This window comes from Danio aesculapii, chromosome 10 (genome assembly GCF_903798145.1).
Source record: "Danio aesculapii chromosome 10, fDanAes4.1, whole genome shotgun sequence".
Taxonomy (NCBI): Eukaryota; Metazoa; Chordata; class Actinopteri; order Cypriniformes; family Danionidae; genus Danio; species Danio aesculapii.
This window is the reverse complement of record NC_079444.1, coordinates 32,549,265-32,576,764: the sequence shown is the minus strand read 5'-3', so window position 1 is coordinate 32,576,764 and position 27,500 is coordinate 32,549,265. Positions and strand designations below refer to the sequence as shown.

At 35.7% G+C, this 27,500-nt stretch overlaps 2 protein-coding genes across 2 annotated transcripts in view; both read right to left on the bottom strand.

The window, feature by feature from the left end:
- Positions 1-9,751, bottom strand: part of ppm1e (protein phosphatase, Mg2+/Mn2+ dependent, 1E) — a 113,660-nt gene extending 103,909 nt beyond the window's left edge. The window contains exon 1 of the mRNA XM_056466555.1: positions 9,474-9,751. Coding sequence (XP_056322530.1) covers positions 9,474-9,655 — 182 coding nt within the window. The 5' untranslated portion in view covers positions 9,656-9,751. The remainder of the gene's footprint in view (positions 1-9,473) is intronic.
- A 9,312-nt stretch (positions 9,752-19,063) lies between these two features.
- rad51c (RAD51 paralog C) overlaps positions 19,064-27,500 on the bottom strand; it is a 9,740-nt gene continuing 1,303 nt past the window's right edge. The window contains exons 2-9 of the mRNA XM_056466889.1: positions 26,466-26,709; positions 26,065-26,222; positions 25,801-25,934; positions 25,595-25,726; positions 22,426-22,492; positions 22,296-22,356; positions 21,698-21,758; positions 19,064-19,244 (exon numbers count right to left, since the gene is read on the bottom strand). Coding sequence (XP_056322864.1) covers positions 19,131-19,244; positions 21,698-21,758; positions 22,296-22,356; positions 22,426-22,492; positions 25,595-25,726; positions 25,801-25,934; positions 26,065-26,222; positions 26,466-26,709 — 971 coding nt within the window. The 3' untranslated portion in view covers positions 19,064-19,130. The remainder of the gene's footprint in view (positions 19,245-21,697; positions 21,759-22,295; positions 22,357-22,425; positions 22,493-25,594; positions 25,727-25,800; positions 25,935-26,064; positions 26,223-26,465; positions 26,710-27,500) is intronic.

The following is a 27,500-nucleotide window of genomic DNA, read 5'->3' as shown; positions in this document are numbered from 1 at the left end:
TCTGTTCAAATTTTGGGTACCTGCTTGTTCCAGTAGGTCTTCTGCATTATTTGTAATTATAGGGATGCAGTTCAACAGATGATTAATCGGAAAAATCTACCTTCTGCCACTTTTTCAAATGATCAACTAGAAGTCAACCTGACTGATTTTTGTTGCTCTTACAACTGGGATTGATGACAAGACTTTTGTCAGGTAGTGTATGTACTTGCATCAAAAAAATAAAGACAGTGTACTTGATGTGTTCATAATGTATTGCAGAACACTTATGGGGGATATGGATAAAGTTAGAGAAATGTTTTGGGGTATGGCGAGGTTTAAGAGTGGGTTAAGTTGTAAGGGATGGGTCAACAGAAATTGATTACAGATGTAATTACATGCAGCTATTAAACATGTAATTACACAATAAGTACATTGTAACAAATGATTAAATTCCTTATAAGAATGTATTAGTTAAGGCCACTTAATATAAAGTGGGACCAAAACAAATATATGAAAACACACGAACAAATTAAATGAATAAATTAAAATGGCAGAGAAATATATTAGTATCATAGTAGTAACTGTCCTACTTTATAAATAATTATCCCGTACTGTTTTTGTAAAATAAAATAGCTATGCTGCATTATGCAAATACCTAATTATTACCTCATAATTATTCAAAACTAAACTGCATTTAATTAAAGATGCCAACATAGAGTGATTATGAGGTCAAATAGACCTAAATTATACACAACAATAAATATATATATATATATATATATATATATATATATATATATATATATATATATATATATATATATATATATATATATATATATATATATATATATATATATATATATTTATACAGGGTGAATAAATGATGTTTCAGTTGATTTATGGTTTGTTAGGATAGGAGTTAAGTTAGGTTTGAATTATTTTGGTTAAATTGTTTAAGACATGTGAAAGAAAATGTTGGAGAGAGGCTTTTTGTCTTGGTTTGAGCTGCATTTCTACCAGTGTTGTTTGCAATATTACCTGATCCATTATGCCATTGCTTCTGGAAAGGACTTCAGTGATAATAGTTTTCATTTTCAGCATGATATTCACCCACTAATTGCAAGGAAATACTATTTAGGGAAAGAAAACAGCTGATGAAACAATCATGAAATGGCCTCCACAGTGTCCAGACCTGTATATTATAGAGGATGAATGCGATCACCTGGACAGAAAAAGAACGATATGACACTCTAAACCTAAAGAAGAACTCTGGAAAGTGCTAAAAAAAGCCTGATATAACATAGCGCATCATTATTATTATTCAGAAAATCTCAGGACAATTAGAACAAAACAGTTCAAGCTCTTTCATTAAACATCGACTTTTGCTTGAGGAAATGTTGTGCTGCTGTTGTGTTTTTTGCGTTCCTATATTTTCTGTTCATTTTTAATAAAGAGACTGATTGATTATATATTGTGCAAAAGTTTTAGGCCAACAAAGCTGGTATAGAGAAGACTTTTGCACAGTACTGTATATATTTATGTCACAACAATGAAAAATATATAGGAGATAAAAAAAATAATCTGAATTATGTAAATAAATAAAATAATAATGTTATAATAATACAAATACAATCCTACATTTTGTAATATCAGGATGCTAAATCAAAAAAAAAAATGTTTGAGGAATACAGAGGATTATTCTGAAGGAACAGTATTGACCTTGTTCTTTAACAAGACTTCCAATCTCATTCACTTCTGTTGATTTTTAATTTCAAATGTATATTTTCCTATTATGTAATCTTTCTTTTTATGTGTGCTGTCATAAACACAATTATTTTTAGAGCAAGTATTTTTGACCGTTAGCTGCCGTACATTATTCTTAGTCATTTCCCTAAAGGCAAATGAAACGGAAGTTCTAAAACAATCGCAGAAACAAGCTCACTTCCGCATTGCAAAATAAGGTCAATATTACCATACTGGAAAAAGGCCTTTAAGTACACAAGCATAAACCAATGCTCTCATTAATATTAATCATACAACCACATTGAACACCGCAGCTCAATGCACTAAACTAAGCCATGATAGATAAATATATATAAACCTTATACCGAGGTCAATCTGAGTCAAGGTTTCTCTATTGATCAGCTTTTAATAAATGATAACCAAGGTTAATTGATCCTTCCCCAGTCACGTCATCATCATATATTTATAATGATGCTTATTCACCATATCATCATCAACCTCCCCCTACTGATTTCGGTTTCATGTCGTCGTCGTCTTTTTTTTTTCTCACACATACACACACACACACACCGCCACACATCCCTGCGCTCCACGGGGAGCAGAACAAAGGGGATCTCCACTTTTCTCCAGGACTATTATTAGATCTTCAACCCAGCGACAAAATAATCACACGTTCAGCTGAATCACCACGCAGGCAGCGGAAGCTTCAGTCCTCAAGTATGCGAGACGAGCGAGCCTTTCTTTAGAGCCATGATAAGCTGGATAAATGGAAAAAGGTGATTTCTTTGAGATGAAAAAAAAAAACAACAACAACAATACAAATCTTGTGTAGTTTTAATGGGAGAAGTGTCACTTTTTTTCATGCAAATTGTCGAGGAGAAAAAATTGCCAGTGCAAAATAAATTAATTTGTTTAATGATAATTAAACAAAAAGCACATGTCATTATTAAAAATTGCTCCCATCCCTTAAATATAAAATTTCAGCTTTTGCCATCAAAAAGACAATTTAGGAACCTCAAGTAGGCATGGGCCGGTATAAGATTCTGATGGTATGATAACCGTCACAGTTTCACAGTATTGTGCTCACTGCTCTAAAATATGTTCTTTTTAAATGTCTGGGTAAAAAACTAAAACTTTTCCCTCCTTAATAACATTATATTCTATTTTTTGAAAGATTTATGATATTTTGGAGCAGTAAACACCTCATTGACTTCTGCTGTCTTCATTTGTTTCAAAAACACTGATTTCTTTACAATTTGGATATTTTTTCTACTGGAGATATTGTTTTCCTAAAAAACAAAAGAAAATATAAATAAAAAATCCTTACACATACCTTAGGAACGGTATTACAGAAAATTTTGCCGGTTTTAAAACCTTGACTTTTCCGAATCACGGTATACCTTGAAAACGGTTATTGTCCCGTGCCTAACCTCAAGTTAAGAAAAATGTGCATCAAATGTTCTTTGTGCTGACTGCCATTAGAATTTTAAATGCTGGGATTTAAGTATGAATAGGGTTTAATTGGGTTTTTAATGTGGTTTATGTGATGGTATTGAATGTATTCGTGTTGCCTGTTTTCTGTGATGTGTGTGATGTGAACGGTGATGTGGTTGTGTGGTCAAGCATAAGATAAATTTCCACTTGAAGACAATAAACTAAAAATGTCAGTTTTGGGATTTTAGGCTTTTTGGTTACTTGTAGTGTTATATCTAAATCTCTAATTTGTTGCACTTTATCAACTTGTGTATTTAGATTTTCAATTACAATACTTATTATTAAACAACGTTTCCTCAAAATTAGTTATTTGAGTCACAAAAAAGCTTTTTTAAAACAGTATTTTACAGTTTTATTCATATCTATATTCTATATATTCATTCATTCATTTTCATTCAGCTTACTCCCTTATTTATCAGGGGTCTCCACAGTGGAACAACCCGCCAACTATTCCAGCATATGTTTTACACAGCGGATGTCCTACCAGCTGCAACCCAGTACTGGCAAACACCCATAATCACTCATTCACACACACACTCATACACTACAGCCAATTTAGTTCATCCAGTTCACCCATAGCGCATGTCTTTGGACTGTGGGGGAAACCGGAGCACCCGGAGGAAACCCACGCCAACACGGGGAGAACATGCAAACTCCACACAGAAATGACAACTGGCTAAGCCAGGACTCGAAACAGAGTCCTTCTTGTGAGGGGACAGTGCGAACCACTGCCCCACCGTTCCACTCTATATTCTATGTGTTCATACATAATTTGGCTGCTTATTATGTAGAATTATATAGAATTTCTATTTTCTGACTTTCGTTCATTCATTCATTTTCTTTTCGGCTTAGTCCCTTTATTAAACAGGGGTTGCCACAGTAGAATGAAATGGCAACTCATGTTTTAGGCAGCGGAAGCCCTTCCAGCCGCAACCCAACACTGGGAAACACCTATACACTCTTGCATTAGCACACATACACTACGGCCAATTTAGCTTATTTAATTCACCTATAGCGCATGTCTTTAGACTGTGGAGGAAACCGGAGCACTCAGAGGACACATGCAAGAGAACATGCAAACTCCACACAGAAATGCCAACTGACCCAGACGGCGCCCAATCCAGTGACCTTCTTGCTGTGAGGCGGTCGTGCTACCCACTGTGACTCCCTTTTCTGACTATTTGTGGTATTTAATTAATTTTTTTGTAATAAGATTCCCAAAATCTCCTCATGTTTGATTCGAATGTGTCAGAAAAAAAACTAATTAAGAGTTTTAAAGTTTTGTGTGTAAAAAATAAATGTATGAAAAATAAAAGTAATCATCACATTTTTCTTGTTTGTGATCCAAAGCAGTGGTCCCCAAACCTCAGTACAAGTCCGTGCATTAATTGGTACCGGGCCGCACAGAAAATCATTAATTATTTCAGTTTTATTTCTTATCTGAGCCTGAACAATCTTTTATTTTGAAAAAAAACTTTTATTTTGAAAAACTGTATTCTCTCGGTTACATCTTTCTCACTTGAGAGCCAAAATTAAACCCACAAGTTAGAAAAATGAGTAAGAAACAGACATCTTTTGGAAAGTTTCTTTGCGAAGGGGAAAAGCCCCGGTGAAGGACCCACGAACTGTCAAGGAATGGATCCGAAACCCATTCGTCAACAAGTCAGGTGAATCCAGCATTTCTGTAGAAGAAAAAGATCAACTGCTGGAGTTCACATATCACGTCTTTTTCGCAAATTGGCACAACGAGCTCACACCTTCCCAGTTGAAAACATCTGCAAGTCACATGACAAGAACTTATAGTCAGCTTCATACTTTGAATAGAATAATCATATTTCAGTAGACTAATTACCTCAGACAAACCCAGAACACCCAAACACGGCAGTGCTTTTTAATTTTCTCCATAAATAAAACTTGTATCAGAGTTGCAGCAATGTTTTGTCAGCTTGTCATCCTTTAAGAAAATGGTTGATGGTCGCCTAGAAATCTACGTAGATTTCCCCGGCTCCGGGCTACAGTAAAATTGTGTCGACTGGTCCATGGTGATAAAAAGATTGGTGACCACTGATCCGAAGTATTTCGTTTTTTTGGTCATCTTGTGGTCAGACACAAAAACTTATTTGGCATGCGAAATCTCACAATGCATTATGTCTATTCTCTAGCTGTCGAGTGTACGTCAGTTGTGCATTTGTTATTGTGGTGCATTGTGGGATTGATTGAGCGCACTTCAGAACGTACACTATGGTTTCAGACACCACTTAAAATAGCTGCTCCCTCAAATAGTGCACTACTTAAGGACATAGCAGGCGATTTTGGATACAGCCCCTTTATTCATAATTAATTAATTAAATCGTTGATTCAGATGATTCATTCAAAACAGCTAATTCATTTAGCCTTGAAGCAAGGAACAGTCTTTGTAAATTGATCATTGAATCATTAACTCCAATGATTCATTCAAAAGCAGATCTATTCTGAAACGAACCACAGAGAAGCACAAATGTTTGGCTTTATTTAGAACGAACTATTATCTTTGGCAGAAAAAAAAATCATCAGTCAATATTGTGTTTAAAATGTAATTCACTGACTTGTGAGTATGTTCACAGACATTGGTTTACTGAATGTGTGAAAAGCTCTGTGATTCCCCATTAAGATTATATCTGTGTGTTTTTTTATGGGATTCTCCAGAGCAGGCTGTGGTGACATTCAAAAACAGAAAACAATAACCTCTTTGTGAAGGTCAAAGGGTGTTGGGTAGAAATGCAGGACATATCGGAATGGAAAGATTTGTAGAGGCTGGATAAAACACAGAAAGTAACCAAAGGTCAAAATCTGAGAGTCCAAAGATTAATAATCAATAGATATTTATTATCTATTAATTAATAATCAATAGATATTTAAATAGTTGAAGATCTTTAATGCTAAAGATTTAATACATTTTTATTTAATAATTGAGATTTTTAATCAGCCTACTATTCAAATAATCCAATACTAATAATGTCTTATCATTCTCTGAATATTCATATAATCAATGAATCAAATTATATATTATAATCAAAATAGGGCGACACGCTGGTGCAGTGGCTAGCAGGTTCTCCTCACAGCAAGAAGGTTTGGACCTCAGCTGGGTCAGTTGGCATTTCTGTGTGGAGTGTGCATGCTCTCCTCGTGTTCACGTGGGTTTCCTCCGGGTGCTCCGGTTTTCCAATATTATATGAGATTATTCATATAATGTAATGCAATATTCAGAATATTATCAATTATAATCAGTTACTCTTTCGGAATAATCAGCGTATATACACTCACCGGCCACTTTATTAGAAGCACGTGTCCAACTGCTCGTTAACGCAAATTTCTAATCAGCCAATCACATGGCAGCTACTCAATGCATTTAGGCTTGCAGACATGGTCAAGACGATCTACTGCAGTTTAAACTTCATCAGAACGGGGAAGAAATTTGATTTAAGTGACTTTGAATGTGGCATGGTTGTTGGTTCAAGATGGGCCGGTCTGAGTATTTCAGAAACTGCTGATCTACTGGGATTTTCACGCACAACCATCTTTAGTGTTTACAGAGAATGGTCCGAAAAAGAGAAAATATCCAGTGAGCAGCAGTTCTGTTGGCGCAAATGTCTTGTTAATGCCAGAGGTCAGAGGAGAATGGCCAGACTGGTTCAAGCTGATAGAAAGGCAACAGTAACTCAAATAAGCACTCGTTACAACTGAGGTATGCAGAAGAGCATCTCTGAATGCACAACACGTCCAACCTTGAGGCGGATGGGCTACAGAAGCAGAAGACCACACCGGGTGTCACTCCTGTCAGCAAAGAACAGGAAACTGAGGCTACAATTCGCACCGGCTCACCAAAATTGGACAATAGAAGATTGGAAAAACGTTGCCTGGTCTGATAAGTCTCGATTTCTGTTGCGACATTTGGATTGTAGGGTCAGAATTTGCCGTCAACACCATGAAAGCATGGATCAATCCTGCCTTGTATCAACAGTTCAGACTTGTGGAGGTGGTGTAATGGTGTGGGGGATATTTTCTTGGCACACTTTGGGCCCATTAGTACCAATTGAGCATCGTGTCAACGCCACAGCCTACCTGAGTATTGTTGCTGACCATGTCTATCCCTTTATGACCAGTGTATCCATCTTCTGATGGATACTTCCAGCAGGATAACACACCATGTCATAAAGCGCAAATCATCTCAGACTGGATTCTTAAATATGACAATGAGTTCACTGTACTCAAATGGCCTCCACCATCACCAGATCTCAATCCAATAGAGCACCTTTGTCATGTGGTGAAATGGGGGATTCTCATCACGGATGTGCAGCCGACAAATCTGTAGCAACTGCATGATGCTATCATGTCAATATGGACCAAAATCTCTGAGGATATTTCCAGTACCTTATTAAATCTATGCCACGAAGGATTAAGGCAGTTCTGAAGGCAAAAGGGGGTCCAACCCGTTACTAGAAAGGTGTACCTAATAAAGTGGCCAGTGAGTGTATATTCAAGTATTCATATTTTAAATTATAATCTGGTCATTTAGTAGTATATTCATGCCATCAATGTAATATTATTCACCAAATCTGCATTCATAATAAATACAATCAATATTCAGATCAATCAATGCAAACTATTTGACTTTATAATCAGTGTCTAATATATTTAGTAAAGCATAAATATTCATCATCTTCAAATTACAATCAATATCTATTATTATTCAAATTGCAATCAGTATGTGGGATGCTTAAGTATTTAACACATATCTGTAAATATATATTAAAAGGATGCATCTAAGGATGACGCTAAAACTAAGCATCGTGATACTAAAAATAAATCAGTTCCTGACTCAGTACCTGTGCATCTATCTTTGCATTTTTGCGCAGTCATTTATCACCAGCCCCATTAGATATCTATGAGTATTTCATGCTCAGAAAGCTTCTGCTGGGTTTGAATGGGCTATTTATAGCAGGCCAATGACGTACTTTATCAAACGTAAACCCTTGCCGCAGATCTCGCCCAGAATTCCAAGTATCGCGATATCACGCAGCTCGTACGCTAAGTACACTGGGCTGTTTGAATGTATATGAAGCTGTAGACAGACAGACAGGTGTGTCGCGGCATATGGCGATGCAGCTGCCGACATCTTGAGAGAGAGAAAGAAAAAGGTAACCGTGTTGCATGAAACATGCATGCAGTCAAAACCAGTCATGTTCAGTTATTTCCGAGATCAATGAGCCCCGTGTTTTGGCGAGATGGATGCTGGACGCTCGCTCAGATTACAAACTCATAAGCGATGATTTCCGATGAATATGCGTCGATGATAACAATAACTGATCCAAAAGAGAAAACGGCAATGTCAAAATTATGAAGCCAAAAATGGTGATTACAGGAGCTTGTGTCCCATCAGACAGTGAAGAACAGAGAGTGCAGCATATTTCCAATAAGAAAACTGCCTGCATATTCACTATTAATGATTGCATGAGAGTATGTTGAGTATATTTTGGTCATGATGAAGAACAGGTGTCATGTTTTTCCTTAGGTTTCTGTAATGTTAATTAATATCAGTAGGCTAATTATTTATCATGAAATTTAATTTGACATAATAAATTATAAAATTGTATACATTATAACATTGCATTGGTACATTTTAATATAAATAATAATGCAATACCTATAGCAACGATCACATTATTTTTATTAGTAGTATGTATGTGTGCATAATAAAATACAAATGTTACAATTATTATATTCAATACATTTAAAATAAATATTTTTATTATTATTACTCGTACTATTATTATTATTATTATTATTATTATTATTATTATTATTATTATTATTCTGTAGACACAATAAGCACAACCTGATATCATAATGCTACAGCAGTTTAGAAAAACTCATAATTTATTATCTTTAATGAAACCATTCTGAAACTTTGCCCATCGAAATGCACGAAACAGATCTGGAACAGTGTGAAGCTGTGAAGTTCCCTATACTAATAATAACACCCCAGGCTGTAATAATGAAGTGTGCTGAATGTCCCTGCGCTTCTCATCCAGCATAAACAGCGCAGGTTACTTCTGTCAGCTCTGCTATACACGAACACCGGACCAGGAATTAGTTTCCTTTTGTCCTTCGCCCTCTTATTTCCATTCGCAGGCGCTAAACCCACACGCACACAGAATAACACACAGTTCGTGGAGAAATGAAGGTGCAGAGAGAGAGAGAGACGGGTACTCAACTATTTACACAGGTGCTGGAGACACAGGTCCAGGCATTCCCCCTCCACCTCGTCCTCCGAGATGAGGTCCGACAAGGGGCGCGTAGGCAGAGGTACGTCCTCCTGGAGAGGTGGCCTCATCTCCCGTAAGAAGAGCTCCAGGAACCTCTTGAAGGTTTTCTCCTCGTTGGCAGAGCCGGCCATCGCTTCTCATTCCTGGAGAGACCGGAGACAGACAGCTGGAGCCGGGCAAGAAGTCTACACTACTTTGAATCAGAGGCTCGGAGCGACTCTCTGGTCGCGCGGGTTGGGGAGGGCGCGCGCCTGCGAACGGAGAGGGATTCGCACAACAGACATGCGTGACGTCACAGAGGGGAGGGGTGTGAGCAAGATGAGGGGAGGGGGGGTTGGATTGGGGGGGCGAATTAACCTTTTCATTAACCAATATTTGCCACGAAAATTTACTTCTGAATTTAAAGGGTCTGAAGTTTATATGGAGCGTTTTATTTATATGGGGAAAAATCTACAAATTATAAAACATCCCTCTTATCTATTCTCTCTCTCACTCTATACATTTATTATGCATATATGTATGTATTCCTTAAAAAAAAATTATCTAAAGCTTTAATCTATAATTTAAAAGTGTAATTTAATAATTTCTAAATTTGCCTTAACCTTAATCTGACTCTCTCTCAATATATATTATTTTGTTAAATCTTTGTTGTATTGCTTTCATTACTTTATATGTTCTCATTTGTAAGTTGTCAAATGAATAAATGTAATGATCACGTGATTTAAGCGCCATAAGTGTAGTTATAATATTCTCAATGTGTTCAGGGGTAGATTTAACCAATAAGCAAGATAAGCAGCCACTTAGGGCCCCATGAAATCTGAGAGCCCCCAAATAAATACCTAGAAGTATAAATTATACCTGTAAACTATACATAACATAATTTTCTATCATATTTTGTATGATGAGAGTTTAATGTTTATTACATCTGCGCAAATGTATCCTCCTCCTCAATCACAGAGAAATCCGTCAAATTAGGTAAAGATTTAGTTTTAAAAACAGAATAGTTCATATATAATTTTTAGTTGTGAATTTTAAGAAAACAAATCATTTAAAAGTTTTACAAGATGCTTTACATGTTGTTATTATTTTACATTAAGACAAAATGTCGAAAAGGAGTGATTGAGTGATATAAGAAAAGAAAAAAACTGAAGTATTAATCAATTGAAAACAAGTTAAAGTACAAAAGGTGCATTTTAGAACTTTTGGGCCCCATGACTGGAATTGCTTCAGGCCCCTAATCACTAAATCCGCCCCTATCTGTGTTATTCACGTTGCTCTTCCTTATGTAAGAAATTTGGAGATTGAATGATTTAAAAAAGGGCATCATGGTGGTGCAGTGGGTTGCACGATCGCCTCACAGCAAGAAGGTCACTGGTTTGAGCCTTGGCCGGATCAGTTGGCATTTCTGTGTGGAGTTTGCATGTTCTCCCCGTGTTGGAGTGGGTTTCCTTTGGGTGCTCCGGTTTCTCCCACAGTCCAAAGACACGTGGTACAGGTGAATTGGGTAAGCTAAATTGTCCATAGTGTATGTGTGTGAATGAGTGTGTGTGGATGTTTCCCAGTGATGGGTTGCAGCTGGAAGGGCATCTGCTGCGTAAAACATATGCTGGATAAGTTGGCGGTTCATTCCACTGTGGTGACCCCAGATTAATAAAGGGACTAAGGCGAAAAGAAAATGAATGAATGAATGGTTCACTGAGGCATATTACCGAACATAACCGAAAAACTTGACTGCCCCAATCGTCAATGTATAATTCACACCCTGTGTATTATGCATGTATTTATGTATTTCTTTTAATATATTTTTAACTGATTTATTTTTATTCTTACATTTACATTTTGTCATTTAGCAGACGTTTTTGTCCAAAGCAACTTACAATTGATTTTGACGTATTCTTTTTTTTAATTATTATTTATTTATATATATATATATATATATATATATATATATATATATATATATATATATATATGCAGACCTATATTATTTAATCATATTAGATGTTTGTTCTGTTGCTTTTATTACTCTAATTGTAAGTTGCCAAATTAACAAATGTAATGGTCTCTTGACATGAGTGTCATAATACATACACTTATAATATTTCATAGCTCTAATATTCTCCATCTGTGTTATTCACATTGCTCTTCCTCATATAAGAAATTTGTGGAGATTGAAAGGTAGATTTAAAAGTAATCATAGCATACTATTCGAGTACTGACCCTGATGCAGCTCATATATAGCTACCAAGTATCTCAACCTAATTTAAATATTGTGTAATGTATGTTGATATATTGACTTAAAAAATGTAATTAAAACTTTAAAGAGCACCTATTTTACCCATTTGTCAACATTTAAGAGAAGTCTTTTGTGTCTTCAGAATGTGTCTGTAAAGTTTCAGCTCAAAACACCCAACAGATTATTTAATAAACCTTTCAGAATATTGGAATTTTCTGCTCTGAACACAACATAGCTGTTTTTGTTGCCTGTGCTTTTGTTTGCTAGTCCTTTCCGGCCACCGTTCCCATGTGCCTGTCAGAGTGTGCCTTAATCTCTCTGGCTGCCTGCATCAGATAAACAGCACAGTGACAGACACGAAGGAAGCAGATCTCACCTAACATTTGTGAGAAATACTGCAGTAAAAACTTTACAACTTTATGATTATTTGATGTATTTATTGTGGAGTTAATTCAAGCCTTTCTGCAATGATGAGTCACACACAATGTTGTTACAAAGTTCATGCACACACACAGCAGACGTATGCAGCGTGCACGTTTAACTTTGCACAGCAAATGTGACAGGATACACGTTAATATCCACTGCTGTATGGATATAAGTTATGTTAATGTACAAAATTAACCTGATTTAACGTCCACAAACCGGGATTGAAGCGTCGTCTTTTATAATTGTGCTGACATGCAGCTACAGTGATGAAGTAAAGACGGTAAAATCGCACTGTTTAAAAAACGTGTTAAACTTGTAAAACTCATTCTTGATCACATTCGATGATGATTGATGATCACAGAGAGCTGAACAGATCTTTTAAACCCAGCTGCTTTACGCATGTCCTGTCTTGTAGATATGATTATACGCGTTACTACGGAGACATGTTAATATGTGGCTGTCAATCAAATCAGTGGGTGGGGAAACTGCACTCCTACATCACGTTGCGGTCGGCCTCAAAATGGGAGGGATTTGGATCCTGTTTTAACATCAGGAATTTAAAAAGACTTACTGTGTTTCTATCACTCCTATATGACTGTATAGACACACTATACCTACACACAGGTCTGTCCAAACAGCTTCCAAAAGACGATTTTCATCATAGGTGCCCTTTAATAATGTAGATAATAGCTATATTATCACTAAACTTGGATATTTTTCTCATTAAGCAGTAATATCGTACTTTAATAATGCACAACATTCATTTACCATTAAATATTTGTATATAGTCTATGGGTATTTTTGCACTTGCTGTGTTCTGTATTTCTCAACGCACAAAAGAGGATATTTTCATTGATGGAAAAACATTTAAACAAGCACAGCCTATAAAATAGACATAACAAAATTTGCAGGGGTGGCAAGAATATGCACCTGCCGGACTGTATATATAAAACACTGGCTTATAGTGTGAGGATCTCATTTTAGGGTATATAAATAACTTTCCATTAGACCCAGGTCCAAGAAGCGCTCGCTTATCCAACCATTTTTAGCCACATCAGTGTCGTAGTTGCCTGAAATGTACAGTATGACGTCGGCAGAGCACAAAAAGCCTCATGACGTATATGCATCACGTTTAGCGCTGGGTGTGTGTGCATTTCTCAGAGCCAGATCCTCATTTATCACACTTTCAACGTTATCAAATGGATTATAGGCCTAACCTTTTCCCCATTGAAATCAGCCAATATTAATGTTCCTGATGGCTCTAATATAATTACATTATAAAATGTCACCATGAGGGCTTTTTGTTACCCCTCAGAAATCTGACGGACATTTTAGGCTATTATTAAAATCTAATTAGGCGGCTATAAAAGTAATGTATTGTGAGACTGTGATTCAGACGCCGTGCAAAACAATTAGGCTGTATTTAATCGTTTAATCGAAACTGCTTACTCCGACAGAGCTCTCAGAAAACGTTTATGAGTGGGAAAACTTGATAAGTGATGCTGCTTGTGTGTGTGTGTGTGTGTGTGTGTGTGTATATAGGACATCAGAGCTTAAGCTAAAAATAACAACTGTTGTAGATTTCACATCGCTGGAATTAACTGTTCCACTCCCGGGCATTGTTAGTTCAGCTGAGGGTTGCCAGATGTTGTCATTAACCCTTCAACATTGAAATACTTGCGTTGTACATAATGCATTTTTGCTTAAATGGCACGTCGTGCTTACAAGGTTTGAAGGATAATCTGTGTTTATTGTGGGTTTAGAAATACGGGGTTGCCAGATTATAAATTGACCCTTTCATAAACGCATAACTGTAAAATTGCAAAGAGATAACAACACGAAAGCCTCCTAAACCCATATATGTCATGAGCTATGTCATCATACTATCATTGCTGGATCAAGTGCAGGTTGTCAGATGCTATTAACCCTTCAGGTTTAAAATGCAGAAAATATGCTTTGAAGTACAGACCATATTTATTATTGTTGTAGAATACGTTAGTTCAGCTGAGTGTTGCCAGATGTTGTCATTAACCCTTAAACATTAAAATACATGGTATGTGATGCTTTTCAGCCTAAATGCGTACAAGGTTTGGATGATAATCTGTAGTTATTGTGGGTTTAGAATATATGGGGTTGCCAGATCTTAAATTTACCCTTTTGTAAGTGCACAACTGTAAATATTTTAGCAAAAATTATTATAGTAACACAATAATAAATGCTAAGCAATAACAACACGAAAGCCTCCTAAACCCATATTTGTCATGACTTTTGTCATCCTACTATCATTGTTGGATCAAGTACAGGTTGCCAGATGCCATTATTAACCCTTAAAGTTTAAAATTGCAGAAAATATGGTTTGTAGTACACACCATATTTATCGTTTAAAATATTTTAGTTCAGCTGAGGGTCGCCAGATGTTGTCATTAACCCTTAAAAATTCAAATACATGGCACATAATGGTTTTTTGCTTAAACGCTTTCATGGTTCGAAGTATAATCTGTATTTATTGTGGGTTTAGAATATGCAGGGGTGCCAGATCATAAATTGACCCTTTCATAAATGCACTGTAACTGTAAATATTTTAGCAAAAATTATTATAGTTGCACAATAGTAATTGCTTAGAAATAACAACATGAAAGCTTCCTGAACCCATATTTGTCATGACTTTTGTCATCCTACCTTCATTGTTGGATCAAGTGCAGGTTGCCAGATGCCATTATTAACCCCTAAAGTTTAAAATGCAGAAAATATGCTTTGAAGTACAGACCATATTTATTATTGTTTTAGAATATGTTAGTTCAGCTGAGGGTCGCCAGATGTTGTCATTAACCCTTAAACATTAAAATACTTACATGGTATACAATGATGTTTTGCTTAAATGATTACATGGTGTGAAGGATAAACTGTTTATTGTGGTTTTAGATATGGTTGCCAGATCATTAATTGACCTTTTCATAAATGCACTGTAACTGTAAATATTTTAGCAAAAATTATTATAGTTACATAATAATAATTGCTAAGAAATAATGACACGAAAGCCTCCTGAACTCAAATTTGTCATGACTTTTGTCATCCTACTATCATTGTTGGATCAAGTAGAGATGCCATTATTAACCCTTAAAGTTTAAAATGCAGAAAACATGGTTTGAATGGTCATGGTACTGACCATATTTATTATTGTTTTAGAACATGTTAGTCCAACTGGGGGTTGCTATATACAAAAAAATCCTATATCAACCACTACTGTACAAAGTTTTAAAATAGACTTCCAATTGGAACGGTGTTCGACACCAATCAACTTCCCTCAGGATCATAGGGACACCAAAGTGTGGTGACGCAATGACGTGAATGGATCTATGTGCTATAACATGTAACTAGGAATCATGAATGTAACATTCAAAAAGCAACCATGTAAACACCTGAATCATATGATTGTCTTATTCAGATTAAGGAAAATCATTAGATCACTGATGTCCATGTAAAAGTAGTCACATGCCCCAAACCCAGAAAAAAGGTTCCCTGATTTTGATGACAGCCTTTCCACAGGTTAGAGGTAAGCTAATGTAATGTTAATAGCAGAATGCAAATCTTGCATTCATGCTAACAAACAAATGATCAAAAGAAATATATTAATGCAATTCAAATATATAAAATATGAATTGATGTTTACTTTAAACTGATTATAAATATATATTTATATTGTTCAATTCTAATGATTAAAATATATTTTTTTTGTCAAATAATTTTTTGCGGCACGTTTTGGCACCGGTACCGTTTTAAAAGTATCAATTTAGCACCGGTATCGAAATAACCCCAAACGATACCCAACCCTAGTGTCCATCCTTATAAAATGTTTCATTTCGAAGGGCATATGTATAGAAATAAAAGCAGAAAGAACAAGGAAATGAGTTATGAATTATCGCTATTAGATTGGCTGTGGGTTGCCAGATAACATCCGGAGTATTAACCTTTTCAAAAAAAGTAGTTTCAGTGACGTATAATTACAGTTATTGCTAGGTAACAAAAATGATGAGCACTTTTCTAGCAAGTAATGACTGTGGTATTTAGAAATCGGTTACCATGGTGCATTTTTGTAAAGAACAACTAAGTGTAGCCTTGCCTGCATACAACAATTGCATTCAGAGTGAGCAGGTAACCTGTCAAATCTGCCTTTAAAACGATAAGTCTGAGGTAAAGGAGCGTCTGAAGCAGTGACCCAGGATGACTGTTGTACAGCAGTGCAGGAATACCTCTCGTTCCCTCCTCACCTGAGAAAGCCTGAGGCCAAGACACAATTGAACACTCATCTTAAAGCAGCCCTGACAAATGATGTAATCCTGTCAGTCCAGCACTTTGTCTCAGGCAGTTCTTCATTCATGATCTATCCATGTGTCTAACATGAAAAGTAAAATCATCGAGAACACAATGTCCCCTTCCTTCCACACGAGCAGAGTCGATTCTTCTAAACTATCCATCGCAAGCCAAGGAAATATGAGGTGAAGTGCTCATATTTTATCTTTGTGCTGATGTAATGCTGGCTTCCCAGCGTATAATTCAATTAAAGTGATGAACCTCACACACAAACGCTTGGAGTCAACTAAACCTGGATGATATACTGATATTGAGCAGGCACAATCTGCGGCTAAAGGATTAATGTTAGGGTGAATATGAGAGGTAAACTCTTCATCTCTAGTGTCACTCTTGCAGCAAGACAGACAGAAAGTCATCCTGGTGTGAGCTGTATAACACAATGCACACCTTTTCATTACGGCTAAATTATACCATACACATTTAGAAATTTAGGTAATTGCATATTAGGGCACACCATTTTGGCCCGTGAAATTTAAGTGACATGATTAATGATTGGTGATTGTCACTTAGTTTGAGTAATCACTAACACTTGATGTCTCAGAAAAACAATTTTGTGTTAATTAGCTGGGTAAAGTGGTGGGGAATAATGAATGCCAAGTACAGCTTTTAATACTTTGATAAATATATGCCTTTATACAACAGTTCTGTCAGGTTCTTGAATCTGATTGGCTGATAGCCGTGAGATATTAAAGTAATATCAGCTCTCATACAACCTCTTTACCCTTGTGTCTTCACACGATGGCAAGCAGAGGACTTCAGTTTGACAAATACTGCTGCTGTTGGACAAAATGTACTTCTGAGGCATTTTAGACGAGTGTTAGTTGTTTAGATTGCAACTATGCGGTTTATTTATAAGGATAGTACCTATTTTAAAATATTCAGCGTGTTAGCGGCCATCAGCCTGTCATACTGAGCCGAGCAAAGACGGTTGATGTTCCACCACAAGATGGCAACAGAGACCTTATAATAAGTCCTTAGGAGAGTAAACAGCATTTTACATTTCAAACTACAGCCGAACAAATCATTACAGAACAGGTGTTACATTCTAAGTCGCTCTTGCTCTTTTGTATTTTGTAGTGCTGTATTTATACCATAGTAATCTGGGTTTTTAGGGTTAATTATTGTGATCTCCCGATTGCAACAGAAATACTGGGAAATCTCTGTAGACTGATGGCATTTCATGCCGTTCAGTCTTATAATCTTAATATGTGAGCAAAATCCCATTTCGTCATCAACATTATGCTAGACAGCTAGAGAATCATTCAAATACTAGCTCTAAAGTGATGTTTGTGAAGTAGCAACAGTTTCAGCTGTTCTGACGTCAGCTGCAGATGTGTATGAAAGTAAGAAAGTAGTTCCTCATACAAAAGGGTTTTTGAGACTCCGTGTTTGATTTTTTTTTTATATACACGATTATGTTGTCGAACTGTTGTATAAACACAATATTACACTCGTGGCAGTGCGATATTGCTTAATATCGTCACTGGTGGGACACTAAGGCACTCGGCCTGCGGCTTCAAGCCAACGCATGCCTTCCACCAGTGCCATTGATCTAATTTATGTTGGAAAGCTATTTAATTATTTCCGATTGAAGCATTACACTTTATGACTAATATGCAGCAGGGAAAATAAGTATTGAACACCACAATTTTTCTCTGAAAACATATTTCTAAAGATGCTGTTGACTTGAAATTTTCTCCTGATGTTGGTAACAACCAAATAAATCCAGAAATGAAAATAAAACAAATTAAATTAGTTTACAAATGAGGTTATGTGTAATAAAATGAAATGACGCTGGGAAAAGTATTGAACACATGAAGAAAGGGAGGTGTAGAACGGCAGTGAAAGCCCAGACAGCAGCTGAAATCTTTCAGTGGTTCTTCAGCATGCCTCTGCCCTTCCTCATTGTAAATTAATATTAGCTGCTTCAGTCCAGCATCTACATTAGCAGGATGATGAAGATGAAACCAGGGTGGACATTTCAGCAAGAAAACGATCCAAAACACAACAGAGGAAACTCAAATGCTTTCAGAGAAAGAAAATCAAGCTGTAGAATGGCCCAGCCAATCACCTGACCTGAATCTAATAGAAAGTACAAACAAAGATCAGATTTGATAGAAGAGACCCACAGAACATCAAGATTTTTACACTGTTAAAGTCTGTGAGCAATGCATGTGACTTCATTCTCCATATGAGCCATCTTTAAGCAATACACTATATTATTTTATTCTATAAAAGAAATCCCAGAACTAACTGTTCTTAATTATTTTGCATAATATACAAATATCTACATTCATACTCTGAATTTTTTTAAAAATTTAGCATATTTAGAGTTTTGAAGCATTACATTCTCCAACTGATATAAATAGCACAAACTAAAGGCAAAAGAAATCAATATACTATATTTTATTATATAAAAAAATCCAAGAACTAACTGTTCTTAATTGTATTTTACATAATATACACATATCTGTACATTCATACTCTTAACTTTCCTTTTTTTCCCTTTAGCATATTTCGAGTTTAGAGATGTGGCTTTCCAGAGCTTTGAAGTAATGGTTGGCTATAGACCCTCAAGATGGATCCTCCAAGCGAGGGCGTTTGCTGTGGTTTCCTGAAGGAGAGGAGACTTCAGACGGATCAAAAGTAGGTCTGGGTTCATCTGGGGAATCTCTGAAACCCTGGACCTGTGGGAGATCACATACACAGACATATATACAGATATATATATACACACTACCAGTCAAACACTTGGTATCAGTAGGATTTTTTTAAATGTTTTATGAGAATGCAGTTCTGCTCACCAAGGCTGCATTTATTTGATAAAAATACATTAAAAACTGTTAAATTGTGAATTATTATTACAAATATAAATAGCTTTTCTTATTGAATGTAATTTCAAAATTAATTTATTAATTCAAACTGTGATTCAAAGCTGAATTTCCATTATCATTTCTTCAGTGTCACATGATCCTTCATAAATCATAATATTATGATTTGCTGTTCTCTTATGATCCATTCTTAGAATTATCAGTGTTGAATTTTTCTTTCGGTCTTGCTTCATCGTGTCGTTTAAACTGACACATTTTACTTTTAGGATTCTTTGATAATAAATAAAGCTAAAATTATAGTTTTTTCTTTGCATTTTTTTATATTTTAACTGTATTAACTTTCACTCTTGAACAATTATTGAGATGAATAAAAGTGGTATTGTATCGGTTTCCCCAACTGACAACAACAATACTGACAACATTGGCTACGTTTACATGGACATCAGTAATCTAATTATTTGCCTTAATCTGAATTAGGCAATAATGTGCTTAAGTTGCTTTTTGAATGTTCTTTCACGATCCCGTTTCACATGTTATAGCACATAATTCGATTAACATCATTGCGTCACCACGCCATCCACATTTCCTCTGGAGTTTCATGTAATTTCGGGTGTTTCATTTTTAATTTGTCGACTTTAACTGCAGTTTGGCACTTTCACTTTTATTCAGGAACATTTCACTCATGCCTCCGTGACAATCGAGATATTGGATGAGAGTATGAACTGCTGGAATAGTGTTGTTTTAATGGAGTTTGATATTGCACGCTGTATGGGAAAAAACCTCAGCATTTCACGATGTGTGTCTGTGATCCTTTACTGACTTGGTAGGTGCAGAGAATAGTGTCAAACAGCAGTGCGTGTATGGACTATCCTGTCGCAAAATGCTGTGAAAATCCTACATGATGGTAATAGTTTGATTGTGGTGTTTACATGTCTGCTGCACTTCAATAATGCAACTAAAATCGGCATACTCCACATCTTAATTCCATTTCTGTTTAGTTTATGACTATTCAATTATTCAAAAGTCGCTGTTTACATGGTAGACTCCTAATCAGAGTATTGTCTTAATCGTATTAAAATCCAATTATTGGTGTCCATGTAAATTTACTCAATGTTTCTTCTTCAGATCATGATACTCGGATATTTGAAGTTTTGTGACACTGAAGACTAATCCAGTTTAAACCACAATAATAAATTACATTTTAAACAACATTCAAAAAAGTAATAGTTATTTAAATTTGCAATTTATAATAACACAATTTTTATTGTATTTTCTATTAAACTACAAGCCTTTGTGAGCAGAATAAACTTATTACAAAACATTATTTATAGTCAACATTTTTTTTCAAATATTTCCCAAAGGATGTTTAAGAGAGCCAGGATTTTTCACAGTATTTCCTGTAATATTTTTTCGTCTGGGGGAAAGTTTAATTTCGGCTAGAATAAAAGCAGTATTAAAATTTTTTTGAACCATTTTAAGATCATTATTAGCCCTCTTATGCTATATATATATATATATATATATATATATATATATATATATATATATATATATATAGTGCTCAGCATATATAAGTCCAACCCTCACAAATCTATCTTTTAATTTAATATTTTTAATAGGAAGCTATGCAATATTATATTTGTGCATATACATTAAATGTAAGTCAGTACTGAAGCAAAATCTGGAGCTTATCTAACAAAATAACAGTTGCGATAACGATTCAAAAACTAGTACGTTTAACTGGTATTAGTATTATTAGTATTAGTGGTATTAGTATGGTAGTAGTATGTTATAGAAAAATATTAAATACAAATTTTAAAAAGAGGAAAAAAATCAAGCGAATCAAAAAAATTGAACAATTTTGATGAAACTTTGTAAGTGGCATTTTTTTTCAATATTTTGCTTGAATTTAATTGTATTATCTTTCAATTTCTAAATATGTTTGATGACTAAAATATTATTTTAATAAATATATCTGTTTAATAAGTCTGTTTTGTTTAAATGCACCAAATTACATTGCCTATATATTTACTGAGAAATGGATACAAATATTCATTTTCACAATTGACTGTACTCAATCATGGCTGACACACATATTTGAAAGCTGAGACATTTAGTAACAAATTACAAAGTTTGCGGTTGATAAATAAGAATGTTAATGGTATATAGTATCATACATTGAAAGCTATATGATAGTGATTTTTATTCATGCATCAATTTTGATCGATTTCGGGACTGAAGAATGAGCATCAAAACTAGAAGTTTCACACATGCAGTGGTTAAAGCAGTGGTTGTTTTATTTAACTTACTGTAATCTGATATTGAACTGTGGCCTCCATTTGACTTGGGGACTTATACAAGGAGGCGAGCCTAAGCACCAGACGGAGAGATGAGAAAACCATAAAAAAAACTGGTTATTTCATACTTCATGTCTGACCTCGTCTGCAAAGATATAAAAAGCAAAAGAGTTTGAAGCAATGCAAAAATGTAGAGAGTCTGAACTGTACAGCCAGCGGGAAGACCTTCAGCTGTATGGTGAGAGATGTGAAAGCACGGTGAGATGCTCTCTGTGCCTCTGCTGCTACAGAGTAATAGACTGGCAGGTATGCATGATGCATTATGAATAAGGTCTGGCTACAAAAGGCAAAGCAAGCTACTTGTTCAGAGTGATTCATTCCATCACCCACGGAGGTGAAGGGTAAAGAGTTTATGCAACATACTCTCGCTCTCTGCTGAAGACACATTTGGCTGAGAACACCACAGATGCTGGCTGCTAGTTTCTAATTTAACATTTTGCTGTGTCAGGTTGACTGGACTTAAGGACTAAATCCAGAAGAAAAGAAAAAAAAAAACGGCACAATAAACACCTTCCCACACTATTAGCAAATGAGAAGTGTCTGTGTTTACCTTCTCAGTCCCTCCCAGTGCAGGATGAGCCTCTGCGTCGCAGCGTGACCCCAACTCTCACCTAAAGTGTGAATTTTAATTGTTAAAAGCAAAAGAATGCATGAATATAGTCATTCTGGATATGTCTTACCTAATGCAGGAACCAGTTTTGACTGGCCATTTGAAACTCTTGTAGTCATCTGATTGGTCAAAACAACCTAAGAATACATGGCAACCCAATAAGATTATTTTGACATACATATGGGTAGTTGGCATATAAAATAACTTTTTTTAAAACACCATTTTGAAGAAAATGTTTTATATTTATGTACTTTGAAGTCTGATGTTTGAGAAAATATAAAGCAGGGGTGTCCAAACTCTGTCCTGAAGGGCCAGTGTCCTGCAGAGTTTAGCTCCAAGTTGCTTCAACCCACCTGCCAGGACGTTTCTAGTATATCTAGTAAGGCTGTGGTCACACTGGACTTTTCTCCCCATAGACTTCCATTCATACGCATGCGAATGCGTCAGACCAGAAACGCAAGGTTGTGCGTCTAATTTCCCAGATCGCTGTGTAGGAAAGTTCAAGTTTGCTGAACTCTGACCTGTGAAAATCGCATCACTTGACTGCGTGAGACCAATCATGATCTCTCTGAACAGAAATTTAAAACATGGAGCAATCGTTTGCTTTTTTAAATGTCTAAATAATCTTGTTTAATCCTGCCCCTTTTCGCAGCGCCGTACTACAGAATTTTGCAAACTCAAACTGTAGTGTGACCGCAGCTTAAGAACTTAACTAGCTGGTTCAGGTGATTAGGGTTGGAGCTAAACTCTCCAGGACACTGGCCTTCCAGGACCGAGTTTGGACACCCCTGATATAAGGGTTCACTAATTATATAAATTCTTTCACTTTTTTACTGAACTGTACCATGAATAAAACAAACAAAATCTTCTTTTAGTTCCCCAGTCCAGACTAAAACGTAGAGGGGACAGAGCTTTTTCTGTGGCTGTACTGCGGTTGTGGAACAATCTGCTCCATGAGATTAGAATGGCACCATCACTATCTACATTTAAACTACTTTTAATAACGTACCTATTCAGTTTGGCCTATTAATATTATACTAATAGTTTGGTCGATTGTTTTATTTCTAATTATATCAGTTATATTTCTTGGTTTTATTTTCTCTGTTTTTATCATTTTTTCTATATTTTTACTTAAGATATTAAGTACAGCTCTTTGGTCAGTTTTTAAATGTGCTTTATAAATAAATGAACTTGAATGAAACATCAAGTGTGTGTGTGTGTGTGTGTGTGTGTGTCTAACATGGCAAAAATTAACAATTAATAATATAACAATAGCGTGAGAGCTGTTTGCCTTCATAGACCAGGGGTGTCCAATCTCAGTCCTGGAAGGCCGGTGTCCTGCTGAGTTTAGTTCCAATTTGCTTCAACACACCTGCCGGGACGTTTCTAGTATATCTAGTAAGACCTTAATTAGGTGGTTCAGGTGTGTTTGATTAGGGTTGGAGCTAAACTCTCCAGGACACCGGCCCTTCAGGACTGAGTTTGGACACTCCTGTCATAGACCCTTTTCACATGATGTCACAAGTTGTCTGGTTTCACTCTACACACTGTATCTTTACTTCTGCTTACACAAACTCGCCATAGAGAATTCACCCAGTCAGCTGTATATTTACAGATATGATTAGACTGTCACTACGGCTGTTTTCTAACAATAAGAAGACTACATTTTATTTAGCAGATTAAAATGCAGTATTATTAGACTATGAAATTATTTGTAATTAGGGTAAAAGGTATACAGATATTAAATTAAAAGCACCCAGTAGGTGGTGGCAGGACACTATCTAAAGGTCTTAATTCATTCAAACGGAGCAACTGAAAAAAACATTTATGGATCAGTAAATAAGAAATGATGAAACTTGATGCATTCATGGATAAAATACTTATCAGATATTATAAGAACATTGAATAAGGAATTTTAAACATGCTGGAACGTTCACATAACAAATAATATTCATTTATATTCATAGCAGCATCAAAGTAAAAATAAATCTATTATTGAGGAAAAAAAACTGAATTAATAAGTGAAGAGTTTGCAAACATATATTTTCCTTGATAAGCAACAGCTTATTCCCATTCTTAATAATTTAAACAATCATTTTCAAACTCAGAAAGCAGCTCAGTATTGAAAGAGAAACATTTGGACACGTGCCCAATACTGTATTAGTCTTAAATCACAATCTGCAATGTTAATATTTTCCGTTGTAAATTTTCGAGAGAAGTATCCCATTAATTCAAAGGTAAAGCGGAACTAAAACTACACTGCATTGCTGATATGGGGAAGTGAAGTGACGGCATTGTAAAAAGGGTCTATTGTTGGACACTTACCTTCATATAGCGCTATTTATTTTGTCATGAATAATATTTTTGTTCTCCATGACTTGTCGTACTTGTTGAACATTTTCAATAAATAGAAGTGTCAGAGCAAAACAATCACAAAAATGTAAAATTGCCCTCCAGGGCCTAAGTGCCTATGTTTTTGGAAATATGTGGATGCAAAAAATTATTGTGATTTACTAAAATAGCCACTTGTAAAATCAGGCCTGACTCATTTATTAACGATTTTACAAATTTACGATTTTATTCTATTATTAATATTTATTATAATATAAATATAACATAAAATTTATAATTCATTTAATATTATTTAATTATTTCTTTATAATTTATTATTAATGTAATTGTTTATTATTATTTATATAAATTAGTATTAACTATTAATATAAACAAAAGACATTACTTCTATATTATTTATTTATTTATTTAAATGTATTAATATTAATAAAAAAATAGCTAAACTTGCATTAAAAAAGGATTTAGTAAAAGTGTATATATATATATAAAATACATTTATAATATTAATATAAATTAGTTTGTGATAAATTAGTTTGTAGGCAGCATGGTGGCTCAGTGGTTAGCCCTGTCGCCTCACAGCAAGAAGGTTGCTGGTTCAAGTCCCGACCGTGTTCATGTAGGTTTTCTCTGGGTGCTCCGGTTTCCCCCACAATTCAAAGACATGCTAAATAGAACTAAATTGTCCATAGTGTATGAGTGTGTGTGTGTGTGAATTAGTGTGTATGGGTGTTTCCCAATACTGGGTTGTGGCTGGAAGGGCATCCACTGCATAAAACATATACTGGAATAGTTGGCGGTTCATTCTGCTGTGGCGACCTTTGAAATAGAGACTAAGCCGAAGACAAATGAATAAATCAAAAATAAATTTGTCTTGTTATAAATTATACCGCTATTCTGTGTTGTGTAGCTAGTTGGATGAGCTGCTGGGCAAGGCCGTTCAGAAGGCGGGTCCTCTGAGAAAGATCCTCAAAGTCATGCCGGAATGGGAAGGCGATGCTGTCGATCACTATTAACCGCACCTGTGATTGGAAAAGATATCAGTTATAAGCATGTAAAGAGCAGTGATGTCCCTGTGCTGACAGAGATTTGTTACCTCAGGATGCTCAGACAGGAAGTCAGGTAGGAGGTAAACCTCCGCTAACAGCTCTACATAGTCATGGCAACGGACCAAGAAGAGGTTAGAGAGGATCTTCTCCACATTAAGTTCCTCCAGAGCTCCTTTCTGTTCTAAAAGGAGTGTCAAAGACAGATTCTTAGGCACATTTCTACATTTTTGTGTCATAATTCTAATGAAACTGGAAGGTGAAGCTGATCAGTATTGTGACTAATCAGCGTTTTTTCCCTCCTCAAATCAGACCTGTATCCTCTGTGATGAGGGCGCAGTGTTGAACGGCTGCTTCCGCCATATCAGCGACCCGTTGCACCAAAAAACTGCCTTCTGTGTCGATATACAGTGCCTTTCCTCCCAGACCTCCAAAACACACAGGAATCTGCACATCCACAGCCAGCTGCATGCTTTAAAATGGGGAAATGCAACGGCACATGAAACTACAGTAACCTACATGTTTTCAAGGTCAGATTTAAAGGGATAGTTCACCCCAAAATGACAATTCACTCAACCCAAAGTGCTTTCAAACCTTTAAGATTCTTTATTCTGTTGAAGTGAAGGCTGAGTAAATGATGACAGAATATTAAGTTTTGGGTGAACTATCCCTTTAAGACACATCAATACAACTCATAATCCACTTCCTCCCATACCAAAGCTGAGTCTTTCCAACCCCAGGGGCCCCACAGATCTCAGTGGTCTTTCCCACAGGCACGCCTCCTCCAAGAGCATCATCCAGGCCAGAGCAGAAGGTCACTATGCTGCCCAGAGTTTGCTCCTGGTGCAGGAGATCCAGTGCCGTTACGCTGTCTGCTGCTGCTCTCTGCTGGTGAGGCTGAGCATCATCTCTCAACATCTGCAGCACCTCCACTGCCTCCTCTTGAGAAATTCCTGCCTCTGGAACACAAACCAGCAAGGCTTTAAAAGGATAGTTCACAAATACAATAGAAACAAAACAATTTTGATGCATAGATATTTAAATTTAGAATTTGTATCATCTACATGTTTTACATCTAAATGTAAACAAACATTTTCTCAAATATATGCAGGCATGCGTGTATTCATTTATACATAATAAAAATACACAGTACACACAAATATATTATGCAGGGTTCAACGCTAAGGATTTTTCTACTGGCCCAAAAATGTTCACTGGCCCCATCAAAAAAAAATAAAAAATAAATAAAGTTAACAGCAATTTTTTGCCTACATATTAAAAATCTAGAATTTAAATGTAGAATTTAAACATGTTAAAAATGCATAATGAGCAAAAGTCAAAGTGTTATGCAAACAAAAGAGCAGTATAGAAAATGTGCAGGTATTTTATTGCCGTTCTAAATTATTTAACAAAAAGCTGACTTGTCAAACTGATGGCAAACTGTGCAAAACATCACTTCACTTTTTTTGAGGCTACATCACTTCACTTAAGTTCTTGCTTCCAAGATGTTAGAAACAGACATTTTCTTTTAGCATCATAATTTGATGTTGCCGCCTCTTCGCTGTACTGGTTGTCACCAGGTTACGAAAAAATAACATGCTCACAACATCCAATCACATAAAAGGAACCGAAAAACAATATGGTGTTTACGACATCACAGTGAATGTAGCATTTAAGGCTTAAAAGCACAAACTTTTTCTCGATTCTAAGACTGTATTTGCACGCAATTGAGAAATAGTCACAGGCAAAT